Source organism: Charadrius vociferus, unplaced genomic scaffold (assembly GCF_000708025.1).
Source record: "Charadrius vociferus isolate BGI_N301 unplaced genomic scaffold, ASM70802v2 scaffold2, whole genome shotgun sequence".
In the NCBI taxonomy this organism is placed as follows: Eukaryota; Metazoa; Chordata; class Aves; order Charadriiformes; family Charadriidae; genus Charadrius; species Charadrius vociferus.
The window spans coordinates 8,277,647-8,293,687 of NW_009647595.1; the positions used below are offsets into that span (position 1 = coordinate 8,277,647).

The window sequence follows — 16,041 nt, forward strand, 5'->3', positions numbered from 1 at the left end:
AGGGATGGATTTGAAAACAGCCTGAAATAGTTAATATTGTTTCAGAGGAAGCTCAGGAGATACAGTGTTATGTACACATCTAAAGTCACAAGCAGGAGACAGAAAGGAGTTATTTAATGTGGTCTGAGGGAGCATAAACTAGAAGAAATTAGTAAATGACTGAAATAGATATTAAGCTTGTTAAGAAAACATTTAACACTGAGAGGTGTAAAAGCTTCTCAAGGGAGTGTGAGGAAACTCGTATTTTGGATTAATAAAACTAGATTGAATAAGGTATTGTAAACATCCTCTGAGGCATCATACTTCACTGCTAAGCTGATGTGTTGTGCGGCAGAGTAGAGAGAACCTTCTTATTTCCAGGAACTGTGATTTCCATCTAGTTTTTGGGTGGTGGAAATAGTCTGACAATGCTATGTTGTGCAATGGAGCTCGGTGAGGAGGCATTGCCTACACAAGTATCAAGAACTGTGTGGACAATTCTGTTATTAAGAGCAGCCTTTGGTGTATGCTAGCTCTACAAAACGGTTGCAGCTGTTTTACTGTGAAAGGCAGAATTTTATATATAAATAAATTTAATTTATTCCAGATAGTAGTTAAGTTTTTTTGTGGGTTTTAGCAGTTTGTTTGTTTGAATCTCAGATTCTACAAAGGATCTTTTCTACCTAATGGACAACAGCCGGATACAAAGTGACCAGAACTATTCTCTCCCTTACCAGCAGTATTGGGTCTTCAGGCAGAAGTACTCAGCAGAGGAAGCTGTGCTTTGGTGTCTCACACGTAAGACATCTTGGATACTGTTATTCTACAGGGAATAATAATTAATTAAAATCTTTTAATAGGTATTATAATCATGATCAGTAGAAACTCTGGAATTAGGTGTTTTGGGGAAAACCCACAAAGTTTTCATGGAAGTTGCCAATGAGGCCAACTGTTTCTTCCTTACAATCTTTGTCTACTCTGGCAGAAAGGGTACTCATCGTTTGTCACCAGCGTATCGCTGTTATGGGCAAAAAAAGCAGAAGATACAGCTTAGGCAATACTCTGCTTGCTTAAAATGTTCCCCTCGGAATAGATAGATGACATAGTGGTGAAAGAAGAAAGTAAAATTCAGATATTTGGCATTAATTATAAAGTATATTTAGATGTGATAAATGGAGAGGATTTTCTAGCTCTGATTATCAGGAAGGCAGAACTGAGAGTACTAAGCGTAAACATCACTGCAAGAGGTCAGTAGAGCTATGCCTGTTTAAAATGAAGTGTTGAAGTATATATTTTTGGAAGCCATTGCCAGTGAAATTAAGAAATGGGTTTGACAGCTTTGGTTCTTTTCTGAAGGTGCATTATTACCCTGGGGCAAATTTCAGTGCAAATTGCTACAAGTGAATGGCTTGAACAGTTGAGTCTGGAAAAGTTGTTTATATTTTTATGTAACATATGAAAATTTCAGAATTTTTTTTTTTTGCAAAAAACTTCCTAAGACATTGTAGGCTTTATTGTCCTTTTTATTCATTAAAGTAAGAAACCTGTGATTAATGCAGAGTTCTTTTATAATTGTACCATTTGTGTGTCAAATTTACTAAAGAGAGAGAGAGAGAGAGATATCTTCATGAATCACAGTGTTAGTGACACCACTACACTAGGCTAATGCTTGTCACAGCTGGGGAGTGTGTTTTTCCAATTAGCTGTGGTGCAGCTTCTTTTCTGTGCTCTCCAGGTAAGCCTGCTCTTCAGTGTCCCAAAAACAGAATCTATCCCAGTTCCTCTTGCAACATATTAGAATAATATTGACATTCTCACTTTTAGTTGTTTGCTAATGGACAGCTATAAGTGTGCTGAAGACACGAAAAGGAATAGAGAGGGGAAGAAACCTTTGTGTGTGTAACTCTTAGTAACTTTGCTTCCTAGGTTGTGTACAAGAAGATGAGTTTTGTCGAATGGCAGATCTTCTGAACGCCACAGATATGTACTTTGTGTGCACTCTCTATCCAGAGGCACAGATTTGCGATGGCAGCATCAGTCAAATACCAGAAAACTGTCGAACCGTGCTACCCCAGCAACCACAGACATTGTATCATAAAATAGGCAAGTTTGGGGATTTTGATGTATAATGTGTGCTCTAACACTGATAATGCAAGCTAATGCTTTGGCTCTTGATTCTGAGATAAAAAGTGTGAATGTATGAATGAGTCCTGGGTTGTGATGGGGCAAGGGAAAGTCAGGCTGTTCTGGGTATGGTCTTTCATTTTCAGTTCAGAATGGAAAGATGTTAACCATGAGTTCCACTCTCCACCTCAGTTATTCCCAATTCAGCGAGGCCAAAGGTAGCTCAAATAATTTGTATATCAGGTTTTAGATCCTTTTATAATGTGGGTGAAATGGGAAAGTCATTGGGATGTCACCGATCCCATTTTCAACCATTAAATTCTCCATGGTAGTTAAGCAATGAAAAAATTAAAAGTCATTGAGTGTAACACTTTTTTTGGTTGGTTGGGTTTTTTTTGTTTGTTCGTTTTTTAGGAAATCCAGACATATAGACATGTGCATTTTAACCTTTGTCCTTTGAATACTTGGGAAGTTGAATGATTTTCTCATAGAGCCCATGGGTTGAAGCTGGGCAGACAAACCTGTTATCACTGTACAGGAGCCTCTACTTTTGCTATGAAAAATGTAGAGGTCTACTGAACAAAACTACTAAATTGTGTCTTTTAGGGGAGCTCAAAGTGCAGCACAAGTTGACTAATGCATGAGTACACTGGAGTCTTCCAATATGGAGTAAAAACCATAAACTTTACCCTTACCATGTGATTACTTGATCAGTATATGTAAATTACAAGTTTAAGCTGATTTTTCCAATTTTGTTTCCCTTTTTCCTTTCAGTCACTCTAAAAAGTTCTGTGAAGAGCTTCTACACACGTGTGCCATTCCAGAAAATAACTGGGATCTCAGTGAGGAATAAGACTGACATGAGCAGAAAAACTGTTTCAGATGGGTAGGACATGACTGTTCCTTTGTTTTTATTGGAATTTTAATCATGACTGGAATACCAAGGCCCTATTACGCATATGAAGGAGATCAGATGTATTGATCCAAGAAAAACATTACGTAAGAATATTTAACAAAGAAAAAAAGCATATGAATTCAAGGAAATTTATAATTGAGCTATGATAATAATCTAGATAATTATTAATTATATATGTGTGAATTATTACTCATACAGCTATTAAATTGCTCTTTGCCCAGTTAAATGTCTTGGCAATAACACACCAAATTAATGTAAGCTGATATTTTTAGGGTAGATATCAAAATATTCATCTAAATTATTAGATGTAGTCTGATAAATGTATACTGATAGAATGTAATTTCATCTACAAGTAGAAAATGTATGGAAGTGTCTATGCAGCATGAAGAGGCAATCTTATCATGAAAGGCATCTCTGCAGGTTCTCTATGTCTCTCCCCTGTGCTGCATCCTCTCTTCCTTTCTCCACGGCAGAGACAGGTTGCTACTGATAATGAAAGTAATGATGTTTTTCCTTGCCCAGCTTTTTTGAGTGTGAGCGTTGGTGTGATGCTGACCCCTGTTGCACGGGATTTGGCTTTTTTAATGACTCCCAGCTATCAGGTATTTTTTCACGATTTTTATGTTAAAAATAATTTCAGTCTTCCTACATTATTACAAATTTTACCATTCTTTTGCAGCAAAGGGCAGTTTAAAAGCCCTTGCAGATCTTATGCAACTCTCTTTAGCACCTTTTTTCAGTAATCATAACCATTTCTAGGAGTTCAGTTCAATGACAACTCAGAAATTAAGAGAGAATTCATGAGAATGAGTCCTTGAGAGGCTGCAGTTCCAACAGCACGAAATTCAAACTGATAAAACTTCAGGGAACTGTTATATCTCATTTATCAACCTCTCTTCCAAAATGCTTGTTGACTTCTTTTTGTGATTTTTTGTTTCTGTTTGTTTGTTTCATTTTTAAAGCCTAAGGGACTTAGAAGCCTGAATATTACTGAAATTAAATGCATGTTAAGTACATAACGTCCATGGATACTTTGAGGCAGCTTAGCCTTTTGGATTTCTTGGATGTCTGAACTTCTTTGCTCCCAAATTTTAGTCTTCTGCTTGGGGAAGATTGGTTGGGGATAGAGTTTGCCTATCTTCTCCTCATTAATATTTTAGCTACTTAAGACATCTCAAGTAGCATTTCTGTTAGTCTGAGGAAATTAGATCTTTAAGAATATGTGTGACTTGAAAGCCATTAGAAAGTCAAACATATTTTACTCACCTGAGATGGCTAAGTTAAGGGGGTGTTGTCATCCGATGCTTCCTCTTATAGTCAGCAGAGACATGTATAGGGTCATTAAGAGCTTTGGTTGACTGAATCCTGTTCTGGAGATACTTTTCCTTCTCTCCACTGACTGTAAAGGAAGTGCACTGTTTGAAAGAAAATCCTTAGCAGGTGTTTAAAATTGAATGCCATCCAGGTCAAAGTCAATGAAATAGTTTTTAATATTTTAGTCCAAATTCAGATTTAGGCCACTAAAATGGCCAGCCTTGTTTTCAGAAGTGTAATGCACTGATCAACTCCCCCTGAGGTCATTAGGATGTGCTGGTTTTACAGTTCATTTGAGAACTCAGAACACTTCATAAATACATGTTTGTAATTCCCTTTTTTATTGAGTGGACAAAATTTTCACTCAATCAAACCTGAGTAGCTTGGAAAATTAATCCAATGTAGTTTAGATTGGAATTACTGTGCAAATCAAAAATAATTGATTGTTTTCATACCTCCATGTGATCTTGTGAAATCTGGAGTCTTAACTGAATATGACTTTAGGTTTCTTTAAACAGGTCTAAAATTAAGGATTTTAAAGGACCAAACATGCAAAACTGACACCTTTTTATCTATCTGATTAATATTATCTATGGCGTTTCAGACATCCAGTCCTGGCACTCATATAGTCAAGGGAACTTTCGGTATTGATTTTAACATGAGCTAGAATAAATCTTCAATTAAACTGCTAACTGTGTTTAAAATGCTTTTTTCAAGTACAGAAAAAATTTACACTAGGTTTTTGAAAGGCAGAATTTTTATCTTGATGCATGTAGGGGCTGTGTTCCAGCATACATGCAGATTTTTAATTTCCAGGTTTGCAGTAACCACAAAGGGCTGCTCGCTTAAAAAATAGATCCTCAACTTTGCTCAGTGGAAATACTAGTGACCTTAATGGGTTATAATGTTGGTTATCTACCTTTCCTCCTACTGAATTCATTGTGATTTCAACACTATTTTCAACATCAGTAAAACTTGGCCCATTTTAGGTATTTTCCTCCTTTGGTTTCTAAGTCAGTGGAGTTTCTTTTAACGCTCAATGGAACCGTGATGTGTTCCCTTTCCTTAAAATACTGTCTAGAAGAGGAAGTTTTTCCTCATAATTTCTATAACCATGCATTTCCCTGGCAGGTGGAGAGATCCTGTGCCTGACCCTGAACAGTCTAGGCATCCAGATGTGTGCTGAGGAAACAAGAAGTGCTTGGCAAGTTTCAAATTGTAGTTTGCCAGATGTTGAAGTCAGAATACACCCATTTGGCTGGTATCAAAAGCCTGGTAAGTGATGCAGGGCATATGGCCTTTCCAACTGGTTTCTGCACATTGAAGCTTATTATTTAGCTTCAATGCGTAGAAGCTTCAGCTTTCAGATGGAGGATCCATTTGCAGGGAGTGCAAATAGGCAGGGCAGTCAAGTTTGTGCAAGGGAAAGAAAGGTGCATTTTAATCTCCATTTTTGTAGAAAAGGAGTAGAAAAATCTCAGAGGTGTAATTGTATTTCTTAGATTGTGTGGGAGACTCATGGCCAATATTGGAATCTAAATTTTGTCCCACTGCACAGCCCTGGTTAGGACATCATTCTTTGCACCTTGCTGCTGGGCTTACGGTTCAACAGTGTGAGTGGATGGGTTGCCTCAAAGGATTGTTTTGTTACGGAATTTAAATTTCACTTTTAAAGGATTGTTTTGTTACGGAATTTAAATTTCACTTTTGGCTGTTTTGGTAAAGAAAGGGCCAAGACCAAATTCCAAGGTAGCACTGTGTTCTTCAAGCAGTAAGAAGCTGTCATGTGTTTAAACAGAAGAGAAGTTATGGTAGGCTAGGTTATTTCCTCAAGAGGAATCAAAAGCAGATCTAGTCAAAGTGAATTTTCTTTTCCATTGTGAGACAAAAGACTCCATTACTTTGAAAAATTTCAATGGATTTATCATTTGTTACACTCCTTGTGGTTGGGTCTAGTTCTTCTTTCTTAAACATTGATTTAACATCTCTGAAACAAGAAGGAAAATGAACACATGTCTGACTGTATCCCCCTTTATGGGAGGATCCACTGCTATTGGGTCTATATGAGCAGGACCCTCTTGAATGCCACTGAGAGCAGCGAGACCCCACGTGGGCAGGTCTGGTGATGTTGACAAAATCAGGGGGAAAAAATTGAATGAAGAGTACTTTTCCCTTCTTTTAAACTTATCAGAAGGACTGATATCTAAGTGGAGACGGGAGGCATGAAGTGCAGATATATACTGTCCAGTGCATGTGATATAAAGATAATCCAGGTAAAGTTGTGTAGAGCTAGATCAGACATCCTTGCAACACACTGCAATTTACAGTGTTGGTAAACTTAAAGAAAACCTACATTCACACTATAAATGTCTGAAATATGAACTCAATCCTGAGCTTTTCAAATCCTGCACTGGCACTCTGCCCACTAGACCATCAGTTTCCTCCCCCAGTGGTGCAACCTTTGTTGAAGAGGAGACACAGCATGGAGTTGCGTGGGCACCACAGAAGCTTAGGGGAGGGATGGGCTGAGGGTCTAGCACTGAGAGGAAGGGAACAACAGGCCTGATAAAGTAGTCAATGAACAGCAGGAGCCTGGGGGCAGGGGGAGCTGAGGCAACGAGGGGTGAGAATGAAGAATGGTAGAAAGGCAAAGTGAAGAGGAGATTGCAGATGAGTAGATACACTTCCACTTCTTGGAATTGTTTTTCCTCTCATTGACAAAGAACTACCTAAAAATAAAATATGTTTCTCACTTGACAGACAGAGGGATGATGAAGAGGAGCCTTGGGTGTATGCAAAGGGGATAGTGTTAGGAGGAATGGTGATATTTCCTTACCTAGTGAGGAAGCTTCAGATGTGTTTCCACCATAACACGCACAAAGCACAGATGTTTATGCAAATGGAGATATTTGTAGACAAAAATTTGTATCAGTTGTACTGGTGTGTTGGGGGACTGGGAACCAGGAAGAGGAACAAGAAAGCTCTGAGGCTAAAAGGGAAAAATGAGTGAAATTTCAAGGGGGAATTTACTATAGGCAGTGGGACATTAGCATGAAGCAGGGTCTTTGGTTTTAGTCCACAGTTCTCTGTTGTAGGAAAGTACTTGTGTCTCCACATTTCATGGTGTGTTAAATTGACATATGACCTGTTTGCCCGTGCGGCTCTGCTCATTAGCAATTTCATGGTTGCAACGCAGTCAATGAGGAACATATAGCAACATTTTAAAGAGAGTTCTGGATAGCCCCAATTCTTCACTCCTGTGAATGGTAAAAACTCCTGAGTTTTAAGAAATATGTATTGGCTACATGGGTGGACAGTACAAAGTGGAAGAAGCAAACAGAAAATCTGATCTATCCTCAGCTTCTGTAAGGATGGTGATTTATTTTGTCTTAGTAGAGTATTTATAACAGATTTGGTTAGCCAAAGTGTTCTACAAATTACGAATGCAAAGGCAAAACTTCTTGTTTGCTATTTAAAATTACAAAATGTTTAAGAGAAATGTTAGCAAATGGAAAGTTTTGTGTGTAGAAAATACAAATGACTAACTGAATTTTAATTTGAAGATATTCCTGTTGAAAACTGACTTGCTCCTAATGAGAACAATGTTCTCTTTTTGAGAAATTCCAGTTTGCTGATCAGGAAGCAGAGAAAATCTCATGTGTCTTGTTATGTAGGAAACCAAATACTGAGAGGAAAAATACATAGAACAACTGAAATGAATTGTTCATAAATAACTGCATTTTCAAAACTGTTTGTAGGAATGTTTATGAATACGGGAACTTAGGGAAGTTTGGTGTCATGCGTGAGCTCAAAAGGATTAGATAGCAAAGCAGCCTTGCATCCTTACTCATGGTGTTTGGGGTAAGAAGATGCAACATTCAGATCCTAGAAGTAATACTGGAAATATTAAGGTTTTGCTATTAAACCTTCAAAAAGAATTGTTTTCAAATATTTTGTGTTTTCTGCTTTTAGCTGACTTGAAGAACACTGTGCCTAACTTCTGTCCACCTGTTCGTTTACCTCTCAGGCCAGAAAATGGTAAGTGTATTTACATATTAAGCTAAAACAAGGACTCATCCTTTATTTTGTATATATTTTTGTATGTATTACTCAAAGATCATGGTATGATGAAATGGTTGTGTTCCCCATGAGTTTATTTATTCAGATGCAGCATGTATTCCTTTTGTTAAATGCGTATCATTTAAATGGAAAATCATTGTCATCCACAATGCTGACCTAATATCTCTCAAACTCACTGCCACAAGAGGTCACTGAGGCAAAATATTTGGCAGGATTTATGAAGAAATTTATCATTTGTAAGTGTGGATATCACATCACTTTCAATAGATGTAACTTCATATATTAGTGCAGTGGCCAACGAAGAAAAGCTCTGGCAAGGGCAACCTCCTGAAAAGATGTTTATTGCGTTATTGTCCACTGTTGTGGGGTTTCTAGTGCCTTTCTTGTAGGATCTGGTGCTTGCCAGGATGACAAGGGATGACAGATTAGATAAATCACCAGCAGTTTCTGTCACTAATGCTGACTGCAAGGAGCAACGAGTTTCCAAATAGATACAAACAATTGCAATAGAGACGCAAAGTCAAATTTAGCAAATCTAGTTCTTCCCAAAATCCAAGATGATAAAAGGAACAATTCCTCCAGAAATTAATACAGGTTTATAGTGCTTTATAATTGGTAATACAGAAGAAGGATAAACTGTACTGCCTTTAATCCTTGTTTGTGGTTTCCTGCAAGGGTGGGAATATTATCTCAAAGATTATTTAGAACCAGGTCACAAAAAAATGTAGTATTTGAGGTGTGTGTTGGGTCCCACTTTTGAAGAGATGCTGTAACTTGCTATGACACCATCTTTTTTTGTGTCGGGAAGAAAAATTTATTTCAGGCTTGCACTAAATTAATCTTACGGTGCTCACATGGGCTATTTTAAAAGTGGGTGGATCCTCTTAATAAATGAAACTCAACTGCTGTCTTTCAGGGCTTTGTGTTTATTGCCCCCTAAAACTATATGCAAATTGTCAACAGCTACAGGCTTCCCCGATGTGTCCTTTCCAGAAATACACAGCATATCTGCTAAATGCTGCGCGTAACGGAAAGTAAGCAGGTTGACTAGTCAGATAACTCAATTTAACCCTTAGGTTAGACTGATATTGAGAAGTCTCATCCATCTCTGCCCTTGATTATTTGCTTGATCTGAGAAAATTTGTTAATCTGTTTGTGTCTGTCTTTTCTTAAACCATATGCAACTGGGCTTGCAGGAGGTGGTTGAATATTCAAGATTGAGTTCAGAACTGTTACTATTTCATCATCATATCTATGACTACCGGTCATGATCATGTTCAGAAAATTTATATTATTAGTAGAATTTGTGCTTTTTAAATGATTGTTTTAATGTACTAGAAGAAAAACACCTATATAGGAAAGGAGAAATATTTTTTGTCTGAAATGCTGGAAGGAGTTAGTGGGCTAATATGCGCATTTGGCAGTTCAACTCCTTTGCAAAGTGGTTTTCCCATGACATGTAGAAAACTGCTTTACTAAAGCTTTCTTCCTCCCATTGTGAAGCTTTGTAGTAATTTTGTCATTTTCCTTTTATGTGTTTCTTGCTTTCTTAAATCTAGGAAAATAGTGACCTATGCAGCACTTAAGAAAATTAGGCCTTTCTATCTGTCATTTGCTTTCTACTCTAAAGACTGCTCAGAACTTAGCCACAGCAAGTGAGGTACTCATCTTACCCTTAGTAACCATCTTGATCTATCACACCCATTTCCAGGTCATCTTTCCCAATGCAGAACAACTATGTATGTCTCTGGTTTGCAAAGGTCTGATTAACCACCCAAGTGAGCAGAGCTTCCCATGAAGAGGAAGGATTCTGGATTGGAGTTGTTGTCCTGAGGACAGCAGTCAGGAGAAGTCAATGAATTACAAAGAGGACAACTAGCCTGAATGTGAAATTAACACTATTATCCTGTACTCTTTGGGTTTCTGACACCAATGTGTACAGCAACGCATTCAAAATGCAACTGGGCACCATCTGTCCTTCTTATGTTCTGCCTCATTTTGATAGTAAAATACCAGCCTGGTTATTTAGGTCGGATTGCTATCTCTGTCACATTGTCAGAGGTTTTGGAAAATTTTCAAAAACATTGTTTCCAAACTCTTTATGATTATATATGTTATATTAATATATGCTGTAGAACATTAATGGTTTTAGGATTGGGCATCATAGAAAAGCTAGCAGTGACTGAATTTGCAACATTATGGTATTGATTGTACGTGGGGAAAAAAAAATAATAGTGACTCCTGTGTGGTAACCAGATGGTGAGTGTAAAAAAATGCCACTATTTAAATGGCACTGTTGTGTGTGTGCGTATATATGCGTGTGTGTGCGCATGTAAGTGTATATATATGTAAAGTATATGTCTTTCCATCAAAAGATCAGAAAGATACTTAAATTTAAATACTTTGCCAGAAAGCTATGTGAAATAGTGAAGTCAGTGTTATATCTGATCTAGGGTCTGAATTTACTGAAGCACAATTATCATAGAATCACAGAATAGTTTAGATTAGAAGGGACCTTAAAGATCATCTAGTTCCAACTCCCCTGCTGCGGGCAAGGACACCTTCCACTAGACCAGGTTGCTCAAAGCCCCTTCCAGCCTAGCCTTGAACACTTCCAGAGATGGGATCTCCACAGCTTCTCTGGGCAACCTGTTCCAGTGCCTCATGTCCCTCAAAGTGAAAAATTTCTTCCTGATATCTAATCTAAATTTACCCCTTCCAGTTTGAAGCGATTCCCCCTCGTCCTATCACTACATGCCCTTGTAAAAAGTCCCTCTCCACCTTTCTTGTAGGCCCCCTTCAGATACTGGAAAGTTGCTATAATGTCTACCTGGGACCTTCTCTTCTCCAGGCTGAACCACTGCAAGTCTATCAGCCTGCCTTCATAGGAGAGCTGCTCCAGCCCTCTGATCATCTTTGTGACCCTCCTCTGGGCTCACTCCAACAGGTCCATGTCCTTCTTATGTTGAGAGCTCCAGAGCTGGAAATAGTATTCCAGACGGGGTCTAAAAAGTGCGGAATAGAGGGGCAGAATCACCTCCCTCAACCTTCTGGCCAGGCCTATATTTTAATAGACAGTTAATGTATTTTACTGCCTCATTTTCTAGTTAGTCAATTAGAAATGCTGAGGACTGAGTGCCCAGCACTTTGCTTCTGCCCGTTTGCAGTCAGGGTGCTGGCTCTGTTCCAAGCCTGTGGTGCTTCCAGCCCTGACACATTGTGAAGAAACCCAGATTAATACACTTATTTTCAGTCTTGTAGGAAGAAGATGCTTTGCTTCTTTTACTCATTGTTCTTCTTAATAGATCAGGTAGAGGAAAGTAGGACCATAGAAAAAGTCTCAACAAGAAGGGTTTCTACAAGTACATGGGCAGCAAAAGGAAGGGTAGGGAAAATGGGAGTCTGCTGCTGAATGGGGCAGGAGACCTGATGGCAAAGGATATGGAACATGCCAAGGTGCCTCCTTTGCCTCAGTCTTTACTGGTAGGTCCAGCCTTCAGGCCCTTGAGACCAGGAGGAAGACTGCAGTAAGGAAGACTTATCCTCAATGGAGGACCATCAGGTTAGGGAACTAGCTGGACATGCAGATCCATGGGACCTGCTGGGAAGCACCCGTGAGTGCAGAGGGAGCTGGCTGATGTCATTCTGAGGGTACTCTCAATTCCCTTTGAAAGGCCCTGGTGATGGGGGAGGTTCCTGAAGCTGGGAGGAAAGCACATGTCACTTCTGTCTTCAAAAAGGGCAAGAAGGAGGATCCAGGGAACTATAGGCTGGTCAGCCTCACCTTTATCCCTGGGAAGGTAATAGAGCCAACTGATTCTGGAAATAATTTCCAGACATGCTAATAATAAGAAGGTAAATGGCATAGATTTCTGATGGGGAAAATCATGCCTGACCAAGCAGATAGTCTTCTACAACCAGGTGACTGTATAGGTGGATGAGGGGAGAGCAGTGGATGGTGTTTATCTTGACTTCAGAAAGGCTGTCAATGCTGTGTCACATAACATCCTCACAAAAACTGATGAAGTAAAGTCTAGATAAATCAGCAGTGAGCTGGGCTAAATGCTGGCTGAACTGCTGGGTAGAGTTGTTATCAGGGGCACAAAGTCCAGCTGGAGGGCAGTCATTGGTGTACCTTCAGAGTTGATACTGGGGCTAATACTGTTTAGCATCTTGAATGATGACCTGGACGATGGGACAGAGTCTACTTGCTGTGAGTTTGCAGGCGATAAAAGGTTGGGAGGGGTGGTTCACAGACCAGGTGGATGTGCCACCATTCAGAGGGACCTCAACAGGCTGGAGAAATGGGCAGATGTACATCTTGGATCAAGTGGTTTTCCATCAATTTGTCTTTTCGCTTTGTCTGAAAAATGCCCAGGACCTTCATCTAGCAATTGTGCAGAGAAGCTGTTTTAGCATATGGCATTCTGAGAAAACAGGTTTTCTCTCTCATATTCACACATGTTTCAGTGTTTCTAGCTGAAATTAGTTGGACTATTGGCTCCTTTGCTGTCTTCCCTTAAATGGTTGGGAGAGCAAGATTTGCAAACTGAGGTAACATCTTACGCTAGTTGGCTTATTTAGTTGTAAGAAGGTGCTTTTTGAGGAATCCTGGACATCATGCAGGAGGCGAGCTTGTTACCTACCAACTTCTCCATCTCTTCCCTTAGGGAAGGATGCCACTTTAGATTTGAGCACCTCTTAAGAGCCAGTAGAATCCTTTTGCCCTGGAGATGTTGACGTGCCATTCTTTAATTAAAACCAAAACCAAAACCAAAACACCATCACAAACAAACCTGTCAAGATTCTCTATTTTGTCCCTGAATAAGCTGGACAACACTCTTTAAAAGAAAATTTTATTGCCCCCAAACCATTTTGTTCATTCATTTTTTTCTACAATGAAGCCAGCTCTCCTAGAGCTAGATTGTCTTTCTTTAGACTGTCGATCTTAATTTGTTTCACTTTCTGTGTTCTTTAAACTCAGAATCTCACTCTTTTTTTTTTTTTTTTTTTTTTTTAAAGCTTGCATATACAGTCTTTAACTGCCCCAAGTCAGCAAGGGACAGCTAGAATTTATCTTAGTACCTGTCTGAAGGCAGAAATCCTTGAGCCAAGGAGCTGCAAGGTACTGTCCAGCCCTGTTAGTCCCACTGTACACAAAGGAGAGTCCAGTTGCAGTCACTACAGGTTTAACAGATGAAAAGTTGAGACCAAATTCTTTTGTCTTGCCCAAATAATTTACTGGCGTTTCCTTCACTGAAACTCTCCCTAAATAAATTGATCAAAAACATGTATTTGTCCTCCTTCTGTTCCCCAGTCTGGGCTTTTGAAGATGTTCATGAGCAGTAATCTTCATAAAACCTCTAGACCTTTGAATCTGCAATGGCAGAAATAATTTTCAACAGCGGCTTCTTTTCATGCCCTGTCGTAGAACAGCCTGCAGCCACTGGGGAGATGCCAAAAAAATTCCTTCCCCATGTGAGGCTAACCTCAGAAGAGACACAGCAAGAGGGAACGCTTGGGGTTTTTCCTGTTCTTTGCCTTGTACCAGATTATTCATCCAGCAGCCCATTGTAGTCCTGTGATTCCTCCCGACAGTCTGAGGCTCCTGTTGGACTTCCCCAAGTTATTGTCCCTAGCAGCAGCATTGCCAGGCATTTCTAACACTCATTAGACACCCTGTTAAACTGCAAAAAAGGGAATTTAAGTGCTCTGTAGGTCACTGCAGTGTGGCAGGAGTGAGGTGAGCTGCACACAATCTTTCACCTGAATTCTTGTTTCTTTGTTGTTGCTTCAATGTCTTCTGCCTATTTGTATTCTTGCAGTACTCTTTCTGATACACGGTTAAACTCTCCAAGTCATCTTCATCACTAATCTGTAGTACGTTTAACTGAATGCGTGGTTTTCATCTTTAACTAAATGAAGACTTTTATTTGTACTTCTATCACAAGGAGCAGAGCACGCTTCTGCTGGTCTGTCACAATTTTCACATAATTTCTGTTGTCTGAGAAATAATGCTTGAAAAATAGATAGGCTGAACAGACTGGGAAAGTCCAACTTGTTATGTTTGGAGCACTTTTTCCCCCTGAAGAAGTTAACATGCTGTGATGACACTGAGTATGGAACCATCTGTGGCTAGTTTCAGGTATGATCTGTGACCTTTAACGACGGGAGGACAACTGTTATTTTAAGAGTGCCTGTGCTGAAAATGCTAATATGTCATGCTGCAGTCTTGGTTTACTCACGCTAGAATTTAAATAACAACTCCGTTGAGTTGTGTGACTATAGAGGAATGTTATGTAAAATAGAAAACAGTCAGGTCTCGTAATTGGGTTTGAGATGGAACTTTCTGCAGCCAGCTGCAAGATATGGGAAGATAAGGAAAGTTTTTTATGAGAAATTATGTATTGGGATTTTACGGTTGAATAATGCTGTTATTCAAATGGTTTATGCACAGGAGTTTGAGCTGTGGAGGTTTTTATATCTTTACAATTAAGACTGAAAGAAGCAAACCAACCTATGAAACATGTCATTTGGCTTTTGAGAAGGAATACTTGTGCTGAAAGCAAACTGGAGAGCCTGCAAATATTCCTGTGCATGTGGGAATGTGGGAGGAGTGACTGGGAGAAGTGACGCTGATGTATAACTTCTGCTTTTATACTTTGTTATGAGATTTATGAGATGTATGAAGTAATTATCCAAACTTTAATGAGCATTTGTGTCTTCAGGTTCCTCAGTTTTAAATAAGACACGGCTATCTGTCTTAGATTTGGCAACTACTAGGAGACAATGGCCCTTAAATCGTGATCTCTGCATGGGACCGTAGATTGTATACAGATCATATGGGCTCCATTCCCACTCCATTCAAATCAAGTAATTCTTTGAGAAAACACAGAGTCATATGGATGTAATGATCTGTTAGGCCTGTCCTATTTCTGCCTCCTGTGATCCCCTAATGATTTGTAGTCGTTCCCTCGATGCAGGACTGAGCAGTGGCTATGGGATTTTCTGATGTGGGAATAAATTTCCCATCGGGCTATCTCAGCACATGGGGTATTTCTATTCTCAGCAGAGATGCTGACGGTAGTACCTGTGTTGACGTAGCTGACTTTGGTGATTAATAGCATCATTTGTCTTCCTGTTTTCCCACAATGCTGAGGATATATCAGAGAGATCTTTGCTGTGAAACAAAGACAGGCTTTTTTTATCCATCCTTGGGAACTGATCTACCATTCCTCCGTACAGCATATATGTACATATATTGGACCTCTGGTGTAGAATTACTCTATCTTTGGTCTTAAGTTGGATTTTTATTCTGTTTGTAAACATGAGGATTTTAGCCTTTTAAAAGTAGCTTATTTTAAACCTGGATAAATATCTGGTACATTTTTAGTATCCTATTACTATACCGTTTACTATAATTGGCACTATTGAAGGCGGCAGAAAGCTTGCATTTAACATGAGCATAGCAGGATTTCTCACTGCTAAAGGCCATAAATAGCACCTTTGTTATGTTGGGACGTATTTGTCTGAGGTGTGATTATAGTTATAGTGCAGCAATTTTAAGAAAATGACTGGTTTTGAATTATTCAAATCTCAGCAGATGGACAAAAATGAGAAGCAATTAT

At 39.1% G+C, this 16,041-nt stretch overlaps 1 protein-coding gene across 1 annotated transcript in view; it reads left to right on the forward strand.

Moving 5' to 3' along the window:
* Nucleotides 1-16,041, forward strand: part of TG (thyroglobulin) — a 171,220-nt gene that overhangs the window by 63,016 nt on the left and 92,163 nt on the right. The window contains exons 30-35 of the mRNA XM_009881055.1: nt 640-777; nt 1,906-2,082; nt 2,878-2,989; nt 3,542-3,621; nt 5,465-5,608; nt 8,306-8,371. Of these exons, the coding sequence (XP_009879357.1) occupies nt 640-777; nt 1,906-2,082; nt 2,878-2,989; nt 3,542-3,621; nt 5,465-5,608; nt 8,306-8,371 (717 nt within the window). The remainder of the gene's footprint in view (nt 1-639; nt 778-1,905; nt 2,083-2,877; nt 2,990-3,541; nt 3,622-5,464; nt 5,609-8,305; nt 8,372-16,041) is intronic.